Source organism: Panulirus ornatus, chromosome 6 (assembly GCF_036320965.1).
Source record: "Panulirus ornatus isolate Po-2019 chromosome 6, ASM3632096v1, whole genome shotgun sequence".
NCBI classification, from domain to species: Eukaryota; Metazoa; Arthropoda; class Malacostraca; order Decapoda; family Palinuridae; genus Panulirus; species Panulirus ornatus.
Window position 1 is genome coordinate 1,006,517 of NC_092229.1, and position 18,202 is coordinate 1,024,718.

General features: G+C 40.8%; 1 protein-coding gene across 1 annotated transcript in view; it reads right to left on the reverse strand.

The window, feature by feature from the left end:
- The window catches only part of LOC139749260 (uncharacterized), a 481,728-nt gene that overhangs the window by 111,733 nt on the left and 351,793 nt on the right, over nucleotides 1–18,202 (reverse strand). Inside the window, exons 35-37 of the mRNA XM_071662996.1 lie at nucleotides 9,285–9,410; nucleotides 8,851–9,109; nucleotides 3,322–3,407 (exon numbers count right to left, since the gene is read on the reverse strand). Coding sequence (XP_071519097.1) covers nucleotides 3,322–3,407; nucleotides 8,851–9,109; nucleotides 9,285–9,410 — 471 coding nt within the window. The remainder of the gene's footprint in view (nucleotides 1–3,321; nucleotides 3,408–8,850; nucleotides 9,110–9,284; nucleotides 9,411–18,202) is intronic.

The window sequence follows — 18,202 nt, forward strand, 5'->3', positions numbered from 1 at the left end:
AAGATGAAAGCCGGAAGGCAGGAGGTTTTGGATGGTTTTTTGCAGTGGAATTTTTTAAAAAAAAGGGGTTTGATGTTTGTTGGGTGGGGTTTGGGAAATTTTTTTAAGTATGTATGGGTTTTGGTGAGGTGCCCGGGATTTGGGGAATTGGGTTTCATAGTGATTGTACAAAGGAAAAAAAGGGGGTAAGAGGAGTGTCAAATTTCAGAGGGTTTTAAAAATTTGTTGGTTTCTGGTAAATTTATGGGGGGTAATTTATTGAGAGGGTTTAAGGATGTAAGAGAAACAGTTGGGGAAAAAGGGAGTGGGTTTTAGAAGTGGTAGAGGTTTTGGGATTAGGGGGGTTTGCTTTTGAAGGAAAGTATGTGAGAAATACTTAGAAAAAAAATGGATTTGAGTAGCAAATTTTTGGATCTGGAGAAGGAAAATGTAGAGTTTATAGAGTTTCTCTTGGGGAAGGTTTTTAAGAATTTTATGGGGTGGGAGGCAAGTTGGTTTGAAACCGTGAAAAGTTTTTTTGAGGATGTAAGGCATGTGTAGTGTAGGAAGAGAGGAAAGTGATTGGTTTTCAGTGAAAGTTTGGGGTTTTCGGCAGGGGGGTGATTTCTCCATTTGGGTTTTTTAATTTGTTTATGGATGGGGTTGTTAAAGGGGGTAAAAAGCAAAAAAGTCCCGGAAAGAGGGGGAAGGGATGAAATCTGTTGGGGATGAGGGGAGCTTGGGAAGTGAGTCAGTTGTTTTTGCTGATGATACCGCGTGGTGGCTGATTCTGTGAGAAAATTTCAGAAAACTTTGGGGGCCCGAGTTTGGTTTAAAATGTGTGGAAGGGAAAAAAGTGGGGGCGGGGTGGTATGGTAGAGTTGGGGAGGATGGTGTGCTGGAAAGAGATTTTTTGAGGAAATGTGGGGTGTGAGGTGGTTTTGATGGAAAGTAACGTAAGGGTAAGAGGATTGTGGGAAAAAAAAAGGCGGGGTTGAGAGGCGGGGGGTGTTTTGAATGGTTTGGGCAATGGAGAGAATGAGTGGGGAAAGTTTAAAAAAAGAGGAATATGTGTCGGGGTGGGGGGAAGGGGGAGAAGAGGGAAAAAAATTGGAGGGGGGAAAGAGGGTGAAAAAGTTTTTTTGGATGGGGGCCCGAACATGAGGAGGGTAAAAGGAGGGAAGGGAATAGAGTGAATTGGAGCATGTGGTATCAGGGGTTGAGTGTTCAGTGGATTGAACAGGATGTGAAGCGTTGGGGTAAAAAATGGAAAGTGTGTAGGTATGTATATTTTTTGGTGTGTGGACGTATGTAATGTGTTGGGGGGGGGGGGCATTTCTTTGTTTTGTTTCCTTGGTACCCCGAAAGCGGGGGGGACAGCGACAAAGATAAAAAAAAAAAAAAAAAAAAAATGGGGAGGTGATAACAAGTAGCGGTGATGTGAGAAGGAGATGGAATGAGTATTTTGAAGGTTTGTTTGAATGTGTCTGATGACAGAGTGGCAGATATAGGGTGTTTTGGTCGAGGTGGTGTGCAAAGTGAGAGGGTTAGGGAAAATGATTTGGTAAACAGAGAAGAGGTAGTAAAAGCTTTGCGGAAGATGAAAGCCGGCAAGGCAGCAGGTTTGGATGGTATTGCAGTGGAATTTATTAAAAAAGGGGGTGACTGTATTGTTGACTGGTTGGTAAGGTTATTTAATGTATGTATGACTCATGGTGAGGTGCCTGAGGATTGGCGGAATGCGTGCATAGTGCCATTGTACAAAGGCAAAGGGGATAAGAGTGAGTGCTCAAATTACAGAGGTATAAGTTTGTTGAGTATTCCTGGTAAATTATATGGGAGGGTATTGATTGAGAGGGTGAAGGCATGTACAGAGCATCAGATTGGGGAAGAGCAGTGCGGTTTCAGAAGTGGTAGAGGATGTGTGGATCAGGTGTTTGCTTTGAAGAATGTATGTGAGAAATACTTAGAAAAGCAAATGGATTTGTATGTAGCATTTATGGATCTGGAGAAGGCATATGATAGAGTTGATAGAGATGCTCTGTGGAAGGTATTAAGGAATATATGGTGTGGGAGGCAACTTGTTAGAAGCAGTGAAAAGTTTTTATCGAGGATGTAAGGCATGTGTACGTGTAGGAAGAGAGGAAAGTGATTGGTTCTCAGTGAATGTAGGTTTGCGGCAGGGGTGTGTGATGTCTCCATGGTTGTTTAATTTGTTTATGGATGGGGTTGTTAGGGAGGTAAATGCAAGAGTCCTGGAAAGAGGGGCAAGTATGAAGTCTGTTGGGGATGAGAGAGCTTGGGAAGTGAGTCAGTTGTTGTTCGCTGATGATACAGCGCTGGTGGCTGATTCATGTGAGAAACTGCAGAAGCTGGTGACTGAGTTTGGTAAAGTGTGTGGAAGAAGAAAGTTAAGAGTAAATGTGAATAAGAGCAAGGTTATTAGGTACAGTAGGGGTGAGGGTCAAGTCAATTGGGAGGTGAGTTTGAATGGAGAAAAACTGGAGGAAGTGAAGTGTTTTAGATATCTGGGAGTGGATCTGTCAGCGGATGGAACCATGGAAGCGGAAGTGGATCATAGGGTGGGGGAGGGGGCGAAAATTTTGGGAGCCTTGAAAAATGTGTGGAAGTCGAGAACATTATCTCGGAAAGCAAAAATGGGTATGTTTGAAGGAATAGTGGTTCCAACAATGTTGTATGGTTGCGAGGCGTGGGCTATGGATAGAGATGTGCGCAGGAGGATGGATGTGCTGGAAATGAGATGTTTGAGGACAATGTGTGGTGTGAGGTGGTTTGATCGAGTAAGTAACGTAAGGGTAAGAGAGATGTGTGGAAATAAAAAGAGCGTGGTTGAGAGAGCAGAAGAGGGTGTTTTGAAATGGTTTGGGCACATGGAGAGAATGAGTGAGGAAAGATTGACCAAGAGGATATATGTGTCGGAGGTGGAGGGAACGAGGAGAAGAGGGAGACCAAATTGGAGGTGGAAAGATGGAGTGAAAAAGATTTTGTGTGATCGGGGCCTGAACATGCAGGAGGGTGAAAGGAGGGCAAGGAATAGAGTGAATTGGAGCGATGTGGTATACAGGGGTTGACGTGCTGTCAGTGGATTGAATCAAGGCATGTGAAGCGTCTGGGGTAAACCATGGAAAGCTGTGTAGGTATGTATATTTGCGTGTGTGGACGTATGTACATGTGTATGGGGGGGGGGCATTTCTTTCGTCTGTTTCCTTGCGCTACCTCGCAAACGCGGGAGACAGCGACAAAGTATAAAAAAAAAAAAAAAAAGAACAATTCACTTGCAACTGCAGAATTACTAAAACAAATCAGTAATGTAATAAGCACCTTGACATCTCCTTCACTGTATTCCCAAGGCAGCTGCCCAAGAAACAACTGATGCGAGTCTGGCCACTTTGTAGGGCTGGGAATTTCTGAAATGACACAAGATTAAAAACTGTTGCAATAGGATTCAGTCAATCATAATCATACAAAGAGCTAAATGAGGAGTTGTGAGAAATTTTGAAAGAGCATGAAGAAGTGATCCCAAAGTGATCTGGATAAAAATAAAAGTAGATCATGAGAGGTGGTTGATTATTAATTACTGCTTATGCACTAAACCACGAGAGGGCTGATGAAGAGAGAAGTTTTCTTAATTTTTGTCCTTTTAAGGAAATTGTTATCAGTGAACTATGGATTGAAAGTATGGACCATTACCATGTCTTTTTCTTCCCAAACCCACAAAATGTTATTATTCACTGCCTACCTTATCAACCCACACCTTCTTTGGTTCTAAGACAGATTCAGCTGGGAATACAATGTACTCTTATCGGTCCCAATTCCAAATTGTTTGGCACTCATGATCATTACTTAGAACAGATTAATAGAACTATCCCGAGTATAGAACAAATTTCTCATTACATTAACTTCTCACTTATTGATGAAGTAAAAATTCAACGTCTTCCATCTAAAGTTGAGGACGATTTAGATTCTCCAATGAATATTTTGGCTTTCATTGCTTTTGAGTACACCCCTCATATTTCTGGAATTTCAGTAATTTCATTGTCTAATGCACTCACACTGTAATTCATAGTATTTATCTCATATTGTCATCTGAAACACAGTGTCCAAATAGAATTCCCTACACCCACATTGGATATAAAGAAAGTAATTACATCAGCCCTTTCTTATCTAAGGAGAACTTAGACCAGAATAATATGTATTCAATGAGTTGTGTGGGTTTTTTGTATTCTCTTTACTTTTGTCATTCAATTTGTAAACTGGACTTTTATTCTATACGTACATGTATTTATATCTATATGTAAAATTTTGCTGTCTTTACATTCTATACAAATTTTCTGTGTGAATTTATGAGTATTCTAACTTTTGTACACTGTGTTACCCATGTTCTCAAGTATGCTAAAATGATGTAAAAGATAACTCTTGTAACTAACTGTTACTTGCTTAATTTTTGCACTCTTATATCCAATACTTGGGCCATTCTTTCATCTGTTTCCTTGTGCTACCTCGCTAATGCGGGAGACAGCGACAAAGCAAAATAAATAAATAAATAAATAAATGGGGAGGTGATAACAAGTAGTGGTGATGTGAGAAGGAGATTAGGTGAGTATTTTGAAGGTTTGTTGAATGTGTTTGATGATAGAGTGGCAGATATAGGGTGTTTTGGTCGAGGTGGTGTGCAAAGTTCGAGGGTTAGCGAAAATGATTTGGTAAACAGAAAAGAGGTAGTAAAAGCTTTGCGGAAGATGAAAGCCGGCAAGGCAGCAGGTTTGGATGGTATTGCAGTGGAATTTATTAAAAAAGGGGGTGACTGTATTGTTGACTGGTTGGTAAGGTTATTTAATGTATGTATGACTCATGGTGAGGTGCCTGAGGATTGGCGGAACGCGTGCATAGTGCCATTGTACAAAGGCAAAGCGGATAAGAGTGAGTGCTCAAAGTACAGAGGTATAAGTTTGTTGAGTATTCCTGGCAAATTGTATGGGAGGGTATTGATTGAGAGGGTGAAGGCATGTACAGAGCATCAGATTGGGGAAGAGCAGTGTGGTTTCAGAAGTGGTAGAGGATGTGTGGATCAGGTGTTTGCTTTGAAGAATGTATGTGAGAAATACTTAGAAAAGCAAATGGATTTGTATGTAGCATTTATGGATCTGGAGAAGGCATATGATAGAGTTGATGGAGATGCTCTGTGGAAGGTATTAAGGATATATGGTGTGGGAGGCAACTTGTTAGAAGCAGTGAAAAGTTTTTATCGAGGATGTAAGGCATGTGTACGTGTAGGAAGAGAGGAAAGTGATTGGTTCTCAGTGAATGTAGGTTTGCGGCAGGGGTGTGTGATGTCTCCATGGTTGTTTAATTTGTTTATGGATGGGGTTGTTAGGGAGGTGAATGCAAGAGTTTTGGAAAGAGGGGCAAGGATGAAGTCTGTTGGGGATGAGAGAGCTTGGGAAGTGAGTCAGTTGTTGTTCGCTGATGATACAGCGCTGGTGGCTGATTCATGTGAGAAACTGCAGAAGCTGGTGACTGAGTGTGGTAAAGTGTGTGAAAGAAGAAAATTAAGAGTAAATGTGAATAAGAGCAAGGTTATTAGGTACAGTAGGGTTGAGGGTCAAGTCAATTGGGAGGTGAGTTTGAATGGAGAAAAACTGGAGGAAGTGAAGTGTTTTAGATATCTGGGAGTGGATCTGGCAGCGGATGGAAACATGGAAGCGGAAGTGGATCATAGGGTGGGGGAGGGGGCGAAAATTCTGGGAGCCTTGAAGAATGTGTGGAAGTCGAGAACATTATCTCGGAAAGCAAAAATGGGTATGTTTGAAGGAATAGTGGTTCCAACAATGTTGTATGGTTGCGAGGCGTGGACTATGGATAGAGTTGTGCGCAGGAGGATGGTTGTGCTGGAAATGAGATGTTTGAGGACAATGTGTGGTGTGAGGTGGTTTGATTGAGTAAGTAACGTAAGGGTAAGAGAGATGTGTGGAAATAAAAAGAGCGTGGTTGAGAGAGCAGAAGAGGGTGTTTTGAAATGGTTTGGTCACATGGAGAGAATGAGTGAGGAAAGATTGACCAAGAGGATATATGTGTCGGAGGTGGAGGGAACGAGGAGAAGAGGGAGACCAAATTGGAGGTGGAAAGATGGAGTGAAAAAGATTTTGTGTGATCGGGGCCTGAACATGCAGGAGGGTGAAAGGAGGGCAAGGAATAGAGTGAATTGGAGCGATGTGGTATACCGGGGTTGACGTGCTGTCAGTGGATTGAATCAAGGCATGTGAAGCGTCTGGGCTAAACCATGGAAAGCTGTGTAGGTATGTATATTTGCGTGTGTGGACGTATGTATATACATGTGTATGGGGGTGGGTTGGGCCATTTCTTTTGTCTGTTTCCTTGCGCTACCTCGCAAACGCGGGAGACAGCGACAAAAAAAAAAAAATAAAAAAATAAAAAATAAAAAAAATAAATATCCAATACTGTTCCATGTATAGTCATGACTCATCATGGCTCGCAGGAGCTTGAGCCAGGTAGTAGCTAAGCAACGTAAGATACACATTTACACATGCCATCCATTTTTCCTTAGTTATCTATCATTATCATTTCACTGTGAGTTAAACATGCTTAGCTGCATCACACAGAATATTTACATAGGCTCAATGTTTAGTCTTAATCAGGATATTTGAACACATGGAGCTGATCTGTTGTTTGAAGAAATGAAGCTGATCTATTGTCTGAACACATAAAGCTAATATGCTGTTCTTGACTGGGTGATGACAGTGCGCAATAAAACCTGGGCTGGGCACAAGCTAACTGTCTGGGCGCCAAGCCACATCACACCATTCACTATTGTGTGTTGGAGTGTCATAAGACCTTAGTCCAAGTGCCATAAATGTATGTATCTATTTTTATAATAAAACTGTGAAGGCCATACATCTTCATTATGTACCACACAACAAAGAAGGACTGATCCAGCCTTACAATGCCACAGCGTAGCAGTATTATTCTCTCTTTTACTACCTTGTGGCATGGATATCCACTACATGCTCGGGATGCATTTTCAAAATAAGACTATTTCATCAGTTTCAAACACTGGCTTGTGAAAAAAGTCAACACTGGCAGCCTTTCTGTGTTTCTTGTTATGCAGTTCCTAGTGCTACCTAAAATGAAACACCCTTTACTTGCTAAAACTAGTTTTGTTAAGTGGTTTGCAAGGTAGGTGGATCTGCATCAGCAATGTGTGATTAATGAATCATTCATTAGATATAAGTCTATGATATAATACTTCATAATTACTGATGATGGGCGTAGTGAGGGAGGTAAATGCAAGAATACTGCTGCAAGAGGTGGGTCTCCAGTATGTTGGAGGCATGGAAGCATGTGAGATTAACAGGTTGATCCTTGTGGATGAAAAAAAGACATGGAAGCATGTGAGATAAATAAGTTGCTCTTTGTGGATGAAAAAAAATCTGGTGGCAGACTCCAAACAGAACCTCCAGAGCTTGGTGAGAAGATCTGGAAGTGTGTGTGGGATAAAAAACTTGAATGCCAATGTGAACAAAAGTAAGAATAAAAGGGGTTGAGTAAGGATGGTCTGGGTGAAAGTTGAAGGAAATGCACCAAAAGGAAGAGTACTTTAGGTACCTGGGAGTAGAGAAGGAAGAAGAAATGAAATGGGCTTAAGTGAGTCATTGGATGGAAGATTGGGACAAAGTTTTTAGATGCAGTTAAGAGTGTATGGAAAGAAAAGTCTGTCTCTGAAAGAGCGAGGGGCATGGTTAAAAATATACTAGTTATGGTCCTAAAAGTGTTGTATGGATGCTAATTCTGAGAATAGAATGCAAAGGAAAAGTGGACGATAGATACAATGGAAATGACATCCTGAGGATGATACAAGGCAAGAAATATTGTTCAAGTAAGAAATAAGATAAAAGAAAGGTTAGATACTAAGTAAATTTGAAAGAACTAACCTAGGTATGCTAAAAAGGAGAGGTTAAGTAAAGGGACAGTGACATACAAGTTTATGTGTCAGATAATGAAGACCAATGGGGAGGGGAAGACCTATGAGGAAATGGAATAATGAAGGAGTGGAAGGTTTTGGGGATCAGTGACTGAACATTCAGAATAGCATAAGATGCACATTGGGTAAGAAAAAAACTGGAGCAATGTGCCGTTAATGAGCTGAAGTAAGGCATATGAAGCAGTGAAGATAAACCAGGAAGGAGCTTGAAGGGAATGACTGCAGGTAGAAGGCTCTATGTTGGTAAATTATATACAATAGTTAGATGGCATGTGTGGAAATAAGACTATTGATTGTTTCTGATGTTAAATTATGAAACCAAAAAAGACAATCAAATACAAAAAGAATAAAAGAAGCCTTAAAAGAGCATTAAATTAAATCACACAAAGGTACTTAAAAAAAAAAAAGTGAAATTCTGTTGAGAATTGTTGGGGTTGGTCTTTTTACACTCTACAGAACTGAGTGCATGAAGACTCTAATCAAAGACGAATTTAAAATTACTTTGTGTTTGTACTTAAAAGTGTATCTCACTGGAGTAAAACGAAGATGGACCAAAAGGCTAAACTTAATTGGAAAGTGAATGTGTACAATCAAGGAAAAGGAAAGGATACACAGAGTATTTAGGATTAACTACTAGTTAATGGGCATAAGGGAAAAAGCTTATCATCACCTCATCCTGTTTTTCTTGTTGATATCTATGCTTGCTTGCAAGATGCACTCTATGCTGGGAAACAGTTATGTGTCTTCTAAGAACTTGCACCCTTTTACCCTCCTTTCTCCATTAGAGCCCCCTTCTTGGCTATTATTGAAGTAATACTCTTGTTTGTGACACTTAAAAAAATGACACTTACCAGTAGTACTGGATGGATGATTACTGACACTCCCCTTGGGAATGGCTCCACTGGTGGAGGGAGCTGAAGTAGCACCATTGTGAATGAAGATTGTGCTCCCATCTGAACCAGAAGGGTACATCTGTGGTACTCCCGAAGATGATGAATCTACACAAGAAGATGGTAGTGGGGGCTGAGGAGAGGATAATCTGGGATGCCTTGCTGACTCTTGGTTTGGATCCGGAACGTTCAGCGATGATGAAAGCTTGCTTGTACTCTTCTGTTTATCAGTTTTAGTTTTTTTAATTTGTGAAATATTATTTCTAAGCAATTTCATGATAAAATGTCAAACAAGAAACTCTATGTGACAAAAGACATAAAACCTTGGAATCTAACTGGCAGCATCTAATTCAGCTTTCAGTGATTTCAACGATTTAACAAACCTGTCTACAAACCTGGCCAAGGCAAAGTAATGGCACTATACTGATATCAGGTACTGAAGGTATGTTGAGATCCCCTGGAGGAAGGGCGTTGAGAGGACGTCCCTGGTTGACCATTCCCAACAACTTTGAACCCTCATCCTGCAAGAATCAGGGGATAATATCATTCTAAATTCATGATTATGAGAGACTAAACCTCTGTCAGAAATCTTCATGACATGAGAGTACATTACAATGAAAAAAAAGGGAAATAATTTATCCTGAAATGGCGACCCATATCCATTGATGTACCCTTAAGAAAAAAGCAGTTCATATCCAATTATGTGTGTAAATTTTTCTTGTCTATGCTTAAATATATGGCTAGTTTATCACACTATTAGTAGCTGATAAAGGTCTATGTTGAACAGAGGCATTAGGGTAAAAACTCTGATCTCCCAAATACCTCTACAACCACCATTAGTGAGCAGCCATCAAACTGGAAATCATGCATAATGGGCAACCCCATGAAAATTGTGTAAGTCGCGAGAAGAGCAAAGAAGAATAGTGTAAAGAAATGTGAAAAAATTAGAACACTGATTTTTAAAGACCTACGTAAGGAGGAAGGAGACCTTCACGTGAGTGGTACCCATTAAACTTGCAATGGGGGCAGAAATCAAGTAGCATGTGAGTCTAATTATCTCTTTACGTATATCTTGAGGATATGGAAGGCTTTGCTAACAGATGATTGGTAAAAAGGTAGAATATTTCTTGGTAAAAACACCTCCAATATTTTTCATATATGTATCAACCACATGCCGTCATTACTCTTATTTTCAGCGTGAATAGTGTCAAGAGTAGGTAGCAGCTGGAAGGCAGCCACCAACCAGGGAGGTACATTACTGGTATACCTGCCTGGGTATCAGGAAGATTACTGACAGCTGCTAAGTGATCCAACACTTCAATGAACTTGTTCTTCACTACCATTGTATTTTGGCAAAATGATAGGAGAGCATTAGGTACAAGTAGCAGGTAGGAACATAAGGTGGGAGCATTAGGTGGTAGTAGTACGTTGAATCACTAAGTAAGAATTATAGGTACACAAATTAGGAAATAGTAGTCAGTAGGAATATTAGGTAGAAGCCTGTGAAAACAATGTGCATGAGCTGCCCTCTGCCAGTGGCCTGTTAAGAGTGAGGCACTAGAGGCTAAAAAAACAGCACTGAGTTCACTAGTTATGGAGACTCTTACTGTGGTCACTCCCTTGAGAAAATTCCTGATGGGAATAGATGTCAGAGATATAGGTAGATAGGTAGACAGAATAGTGTAAGGTGTAGGAATAGTTTGGGAATGTCTTGGAGTAAAGTCAGAGGTCAGTGTGAGGATAAGACTTGAAGAAATGGTAGCACTAATGCTGAAGCAGTTGTGGAAACATGCAAGAATGTAAGGAAGTAAGCTCACGACTAAACTGGGTAAAAATGAATGTGGATTATTAGAGATGGGTGATTATTCATGCTTATGTACCTAATCACAAGCAGGGCAATGAAGAGAGATGAGTGTTATGGGACCAGCTGAGTGAGTGTGATAAAAGTTGGATACAAGAGATTGGGTATTAGCGATGAGTGATTTAAATAAGAAAGTGAGTAAAGTGGCAGTTGAGGTTATAATTTGGGGTCGGGTGAATAGCCTGGGTAAGTGCAGCTGAGTGCTAAAAAAGGACTGGTGATTGTGAACACCTGGTTTAAAAAAGAGGGATATGAATAAGTATATGTGGGTGACTAGGAAAGATGGTACATGAGCAACTACTGGTTTACATACTGATTGACAGGAGTGCAAAAGATGTGATTTGATCTTGGCTGTGAATGTGGTGACAGAGACAGTTGATGGGATGTCAGATAATTACCTGATGGGAGTCAACAGTGTTGATTTGTAAAGGTTTTCAGAAAAGAGGAAATGATATGACTGAGAAGAAGGTTGTGAAAGTAAGTGAGCTTTCAAAAGATGTCAAGAGGAAGGCACAGGTGCTAAAGTGAGAGCTAGGGAGAGTGAGTATCAGCAAACTTCAGGAACGAGGTTAACAGTGTAAGAAAAACAAAAAACAAATAGGAACATTGGTGAAGAAGTAAATGGGGAAGTGGTAACAATTAGTGACAAGGTAAGGAGGAGATAAAGTAAGTACTTCGAAGGGTTGAATGCATTTTATGATAGTGACAAATGTATGGTGTTTGGGTTGGGGAGGTAAGCACAGATGAGAGATCCACGGTAAATGTTTAGGTGTAAAAATAGTGAAAAAAGCTTGGTGTATGATGAAATGTGGCAAGGGGACTCGAGTTGATGGGAGTAAGGTTGAATTTCTTAAGCCATGGGTGACTGTGTTGTTAACTGGTTTGTTAAGATTTTCAAATCTATGTATGGATCATGGTAAGGTGCCTGAGGATTGGCAGAATGCATGTATAGAATCTCTGTGTAAAGGGATGAAAGGCTGGGAAATGAATCAGTTGTTTGCTAATGAAACAATACTGGTGGCAGAGTTGAGTGAGGAAATGCAGAAAGTTAAATCTGATATTGGAAGAGGATAAGAAAGGAGGAACTTCAGAGTATATGTGAATAAAAGATAGGTTTTTAGGTTTGGATGCACATAAAGACAGGCTACTTGCGGGGTGTGAGTTTGAATGGAGAAATCTTGGAAGAAGTGGGATGTTTTAGATAACTGGGAGTGGACATGGCAGCAAATGGACTCAAAGAAATGGAGGCGAGTCATTGCATGGGTGTGGTAGCAAGGAATATGAGGAATGTGCAAAGTAAGGTTGTTATCTGGGAGGGCAATAATGGGTATGTTTGATGGTATAGTTGTCATAATGACGTATGAATGCTTGGCATGGGCTATAAATGAAAATGTACAGATGATGGTGAATGTGTTGGAAATGAAATTTCTGAAAAAAAATGCAGTGTGAGGAGGGATGATCAGGTAAGTAAAAACAGAGTAAGTGAGAGGTATGGCGACAATAAGAGTATGGTTCAGAAAGCTGAAGAGAGTGTGATAAAATGATTGGGGCACATGGAGAGAATGAGTGAAGAGTTTGACAAAAAGGATACATGTGTTTGAAATGGCGAGGCCAAAGAAAAGGGGGAGACCAAATTGGATATGTAAAGCTGGAATGAAAAAAATTGAGTGCTTAGGGTCTGAATGTGCATGAAGGTGAAAAGTATGTACGAGATTAGTGAATTGGAATAATGTGGTATGCAGTGGGTGACATGCTGTCAATGGACTGACCCAGAGCATTTGAAGCGGCTGGGGAAACCATGGAAAGGTCTGTGGGGACTGGCTGTGGAGAACTAAATGAATGAATGGATGTGAGCAAATGAGGCCTTTTCTTCATCTGTTGCTGAGACTACCTTGTTAATGGAGGTAACAGCAAACAAGTGTGAAAAGGGGTGTATTGTTAATATAGTCATGAGGCCATGGTTTTCCCAGATGCTTCACACGCCCTGGTTCAGTCCGGTGACAGCATGTCGACCCTGGTATACCACATCGTTGCAATTCACTCTATTCCTTGCAAACCTTTCACCCTCCTGTATGTACAGGCCTCAATCGCTCAAAATCTTTTTCACTCCATCTTTTCACCTCCAATTTGGTCTCCCACTTCTTGTTCCCTCTACCTCTGACACATATATCCTCCCTGTCAATCTTTCCTCACTCAATCTCTCCATGTGTCCAAACCATTTCAACACACCCTCTTTTGCTCTCTCAATCACAAGCTTTTTATTACCACACACCTCTCTTACCCTTCCATTTCTTCTCGATCAAACCACCTGACACCACATATTGTCCTCAAACATTTAACTTCTAACACATCCGCCCTCCTCTGTACAACCCTATCTATAGCCTATGCCTCGTAACTATATAACATTGCTGGAACCACTATTCCTTCAAACATACCCATTTTTGCTCTCCAAGATAACGTTCTTGCCTTCCACACATTCTTCAACACTCCCATAATCTTCACCCCCTCCCCAACCCTGTGACTCACTTTCACTTCCATGGTTCTATCCACTGCTAAGTCCATTCCTAGATATCTAAAACACTTCACTTCCTCCAGTTTTTCTCCAATCAAACTTTCCTCCCAATTAACTTGAACCTCAACCCTACTGAACCTAATAACCTTGCTCTTATTCACATTTACTCTGAATTTTCTCCTTTCACACACTTTACCAAACTCAGTCACCAACCTCTGCAGTTTCTCACCCAAATAAGCCACCAGCGCTGTATCATCAGCAAACAACTATCTCACTTCCCTGGCCCTTTCATCCACAACAAACTGTATATTTGCCCCTCTCTCCAAAACTCTTGCATTCACCTCCCTAATCTCCCCATCCATAAACAAATTAAACAACCATGGGGACATCACACACCCCTGCCGCAAACTGACATTCACTGGGAAGCAATCACTTTCCTCTCTTGCTACTCGTACACATGCCTTACATCCTTGGTGAAAACTTTTCACTGCTTCTAGTAACTTACCTCCCACACCATATACTCTTAAAACCTTCCATGGAGCATCTCTATCAACCCTATCATATGCCTTTTCCACACCCATAAATGCTACATACAAATCCATCTGTTTTTCCAAGTATTTCTCACTTACATTTTTCAAAGCAAACACCTGCTCCACACATCCTCTACCACTTCTAAATCCACAGTGCTCTTCCCCATCAGATGCTCTGTCCATGCCTTTACCTTCTCAATCAATACCCTCCCATGTAATTACCCAGGAATACTCAACAAACTTATGAAATTAGTTATGGTTTTCACCACCAAAGCTGACTGTTTATGAAATAAGAGGAAACTAAGCTCAAGATAAAGAAAAAAAGCCTTCCCATATTTGCCAGCCACTTTCCCTTACACTGATTTGTAATAAGAAAAGTGTAAGACTGTACTGCATTTTGAAATATATTCATGTTATTCATCATCAATGCTGTGCCTGTGTATGAAATAAAGAGTATATGTGACAGCAAGTTCAGAAAAAGAAAAATATCTCTCTGTTATAGCTTCTTATCGGGAGCTGTCAGGTAAAACTGTAAACACCCCACCTCCACCCCTCACTCAACAGGTGATAAAGCCAATAAGAGAATCAGTATTTATACAACTTTCAGTCTATTTTTCATTATTTTTAAATCCTAATCTACCATTTCATAAAAAAATTTTGTTTTTCTTTTTTTGCACACCATGACAGGGCTTCTCAGCCATACCATCCATTTAAGGGTTAAGTAGAGGTACAATCAAGTGGCAAACAATCCATCTGTTAAGGTAAATCTTAGTAAAAAGTGGTGTGGGAGTTGACAGTTAGTAGAGGAAACAGTGCACCACCTGAAAATTCATTTAAAGAACAATGAAGGGAGAAAAAAAACAAACATTATGAAAACACATAAAAACAGACAAGGAAAAGAGATCTCAAAAGATTTTGTAAAAGATTCAAGAATAATTCTGAAGCCATTATCACTAGTACCTCTTGCTTACTGTGACAATTATAAGGTGTTCATTCAGTACTGACAACTAAAAAACAAACAATAAGGAAGAACAACAGTCAATATAAGGAACTGTCCAATCATTCATTCATGTAGAACTGCGACATCATCTACCAGTTCTACAGCAAAAGAAATTCTCATTCTTATAGGTCATAATGTGCAAGGTCAGAAATAAGTGTGGTACTTACTTAACAAACTAACTCTGTGTTCAGTTACAATAATGAATCCAGTTTCCTCTATGGAACAGCCTAAAATTATTTGGCTGATAAGGAGCTTCATTCCACAACTGTTACATGGTCCTCGTTCCTATTCATTTATCTTTATTTATTTTGCTTTGTCGCTGTCTCCCGCGTTAGCGAGGTAGCACAAGAAAACAGACAAAAGAAATGGCCCAACCCACCCACATACACATGTATATACATACACCTCCACACACGCAAATATACATACCTATACATCTCAATGTACACATATATATACACACAGACATATACATATATACACATGTACATAATTCATACTGTCTGCCTTTATTTATTCCCATCACCACCCCACTTTCCATGGTTTAACCCAGATGCTTCACATGCCCTGGTTCAATCCATTGACAGCATGTCGACCCCAGTATACCACATCGTCCCAATTCACTCTATTCCTTGCACGCCTTTCACCCTCCAGCATGTTAAGGCCACGATCACTCAAAATCTTTTTCACTCCATCTTTCCACCTCAAATTTGGTCTCCCACTTCTCCTTGTTCCCTTCACCCCTGACACATATATCCTCTTGGTCAGTCTTTTCTCACTCATTCTCTCCATGTGACCAAACCATTTCAAAACACCCTCTTCTGCTCTCTCAACCATACTCTTTTTATTTCCACATATCTCTCTCAGCCTTACATTACTTACTCGATCAAACCACCTCACACCACATATTGTCCTCAAACATCTCATTTCCAGCACATCCACCCTCCTGCGCACAACTCTATCCATAGCCCATGCCTTGCAACCATACAACATTGTTGGAACCACTATTCCTTCAAACATACCCATTTTTGCTTTCCGAGATAATGTTCTCGACTTCCAAACACTTCAAGGCTCCCAGAATTTTCGCCCCCTCCCCCACCCTATGATTCACTTTTGCTTCCATGGTTCCATCCGCTGCCAGATCCACTCCCAGATATCTAAAACACTTCACTTCCTCCAGTTTTTCTCCATTCAAACTTACCTTCCAATTGACCTGACCCTCAACCCTACTGTACCTCATAACCTTGCTCTTGTTTATGTTTACTCTTAACTCTCTTCTTTCACACACTTTACCAAACTCAGTCACCAGCTTCTGCAGTTTCTCACATGAATGAGCCACCAGCGCTGTATCATCAGTGAACAACAACTGACTCACTTCCCAAGCTCTCTAATCCACAACAGACTTCATACTTGCTCCTCTTTCCAAAACTCTTGCATTCACCAACCTAACAAACCCATCCATAAACAAATTAAACAACCATGGAGACATCACACACCCCTGCCGCAAACCTACATTCACTGAGAACCAATCACTTTCCTCTCTTCCTACACGTACACATGCCTTACATCCTCGATAAAAACTTTTCACTGCTTCTAACAACTTGCCTCCCACACCATATATTCTTAATACCTTCCACAGAGCATCTCTATCAACTCTATCATATGCCTTCTCCAGATCCATAAGTGCTACATACAAATCCATTTGTTTTTCTAAGTATTTCTCACATACATTCTTCAAAGCAAACACTTGATCCACACATCCTCTACCACTTGTGAAACCACACTGCTCTTCCCCAATCTGATGCTCTGTACATGCCTTCACCCTCTCAATCAATACCCTCCTATATAATTTACCAGGAATACTCAACAAACTTATACCTCTGTAATTTGAGCACTCACTCTTATACCCTTTGCCTTTGTACAATGGCACTATGCAAGCATTCTGCCAATCCTCAGGCACCTCACCATGAATCATACATACATTAAATAACCTTACCAACCAGTCAACAATACAGTCACCCCATTTTTTTAATAAATTCCACTGCAATACCATCCAAGCCTGCTGCCTTGCCAGCTTTCATCTTCCGCAAAGCTTTTACTACCTCTTCTCTGTTTACCAAATCATTTTCCCTAACCCTCTCACTTTGCACACCACCTCGACCAAAACACCCTACATCTGCCACTCTATCATCAAACACATTCAACAAACCTTCAAAATACTCACTCCATCTCCTTCTCACATCACCACGACTTGTTATCACCTCCCCATTAGCCCCCTTCACTGAAGTTCCCATTTGCTCCCTTGTTTTACGCACTTTATTTACCTCCTTCCAAAACATCTTTTTATTCTCCCTAAAATTTAATGATACTCTCTCATCCCAACTCTCATTTGCCCTTTTTTTCACCTCTTGCACCTTTCTCTTGACCTCCTGCCTCTTTCTTTTATACATCTCCCAGTCATTTGCATTTTTTCCCTGCAAAAATCGTCCAAATACCTCTCTCTTCTCTTTCACTAATAATATTACTTCTTCATCCCACCACTCACTACCCTTTCTAATCTGCCCACCTCCCACGCTTCTCATGCCACAAGCATCTTTTGCGCAAGCCATCACTGCTTCCCTAAATACATCTCATTCCTCCCCCGCTCCCCTTACGTCCTTTGTTCTCACCTTTTTCCATTCTGTACTCAGTCTCTCCTGGTACTTCCTCACACAAGTCTCCTTCCCAAGCTCACTTACTCTCACCACTCTCTTCACCCCAACATTCTCTCTTCTTTTCTGAAAACCTCTGCAAATCTTCACTTTCACTTCCACAAGATATTGATGAGACATCCCTCCAGTTGCACCTCTCAGCACATTAACATCCAAAAGTCTCTCTTTCGCGTGCCTATCAATTAACACATAATCCAATAACGCTCTCTGGCCATCTCTCCTACTTACATACGTATACTTATGTACATCTCGCTTTTTAAACCAGGTATTCCCAATCACCAGTCCTTTCTCAGCATACAAATCTACAAGCTCTTCACCATTTCCATTTACAACACTGAACACCCCATGTATACCAATTATTCCCTCAACTGCCACATTACTCACCTTTGCATTCAACTCACCCATCACTATAACCTGGTCTCGTGCATCAAAACCACTAAGACACTCATTCAGCTGCTCCCAAAACACTTGCCTCTCATCTTTCTTCTCATGCCCAGGTGCATAAGCACCAATAATCACCCATAGGGTGATAGGGGAGAAAGAATACTTCCCATGCATTCCCAACGTGTCGCAGAAGGCGACTAAAGGGGATGGAAGCGGGGACCAGAAATCCTCCCCTCCTTGTATTTTGACTTTCTAAAAGGGGAAACAGAAGAAGGAGTCACGCGGGGAGTGCTCATCCTCCTCGAAGGCTCAAAT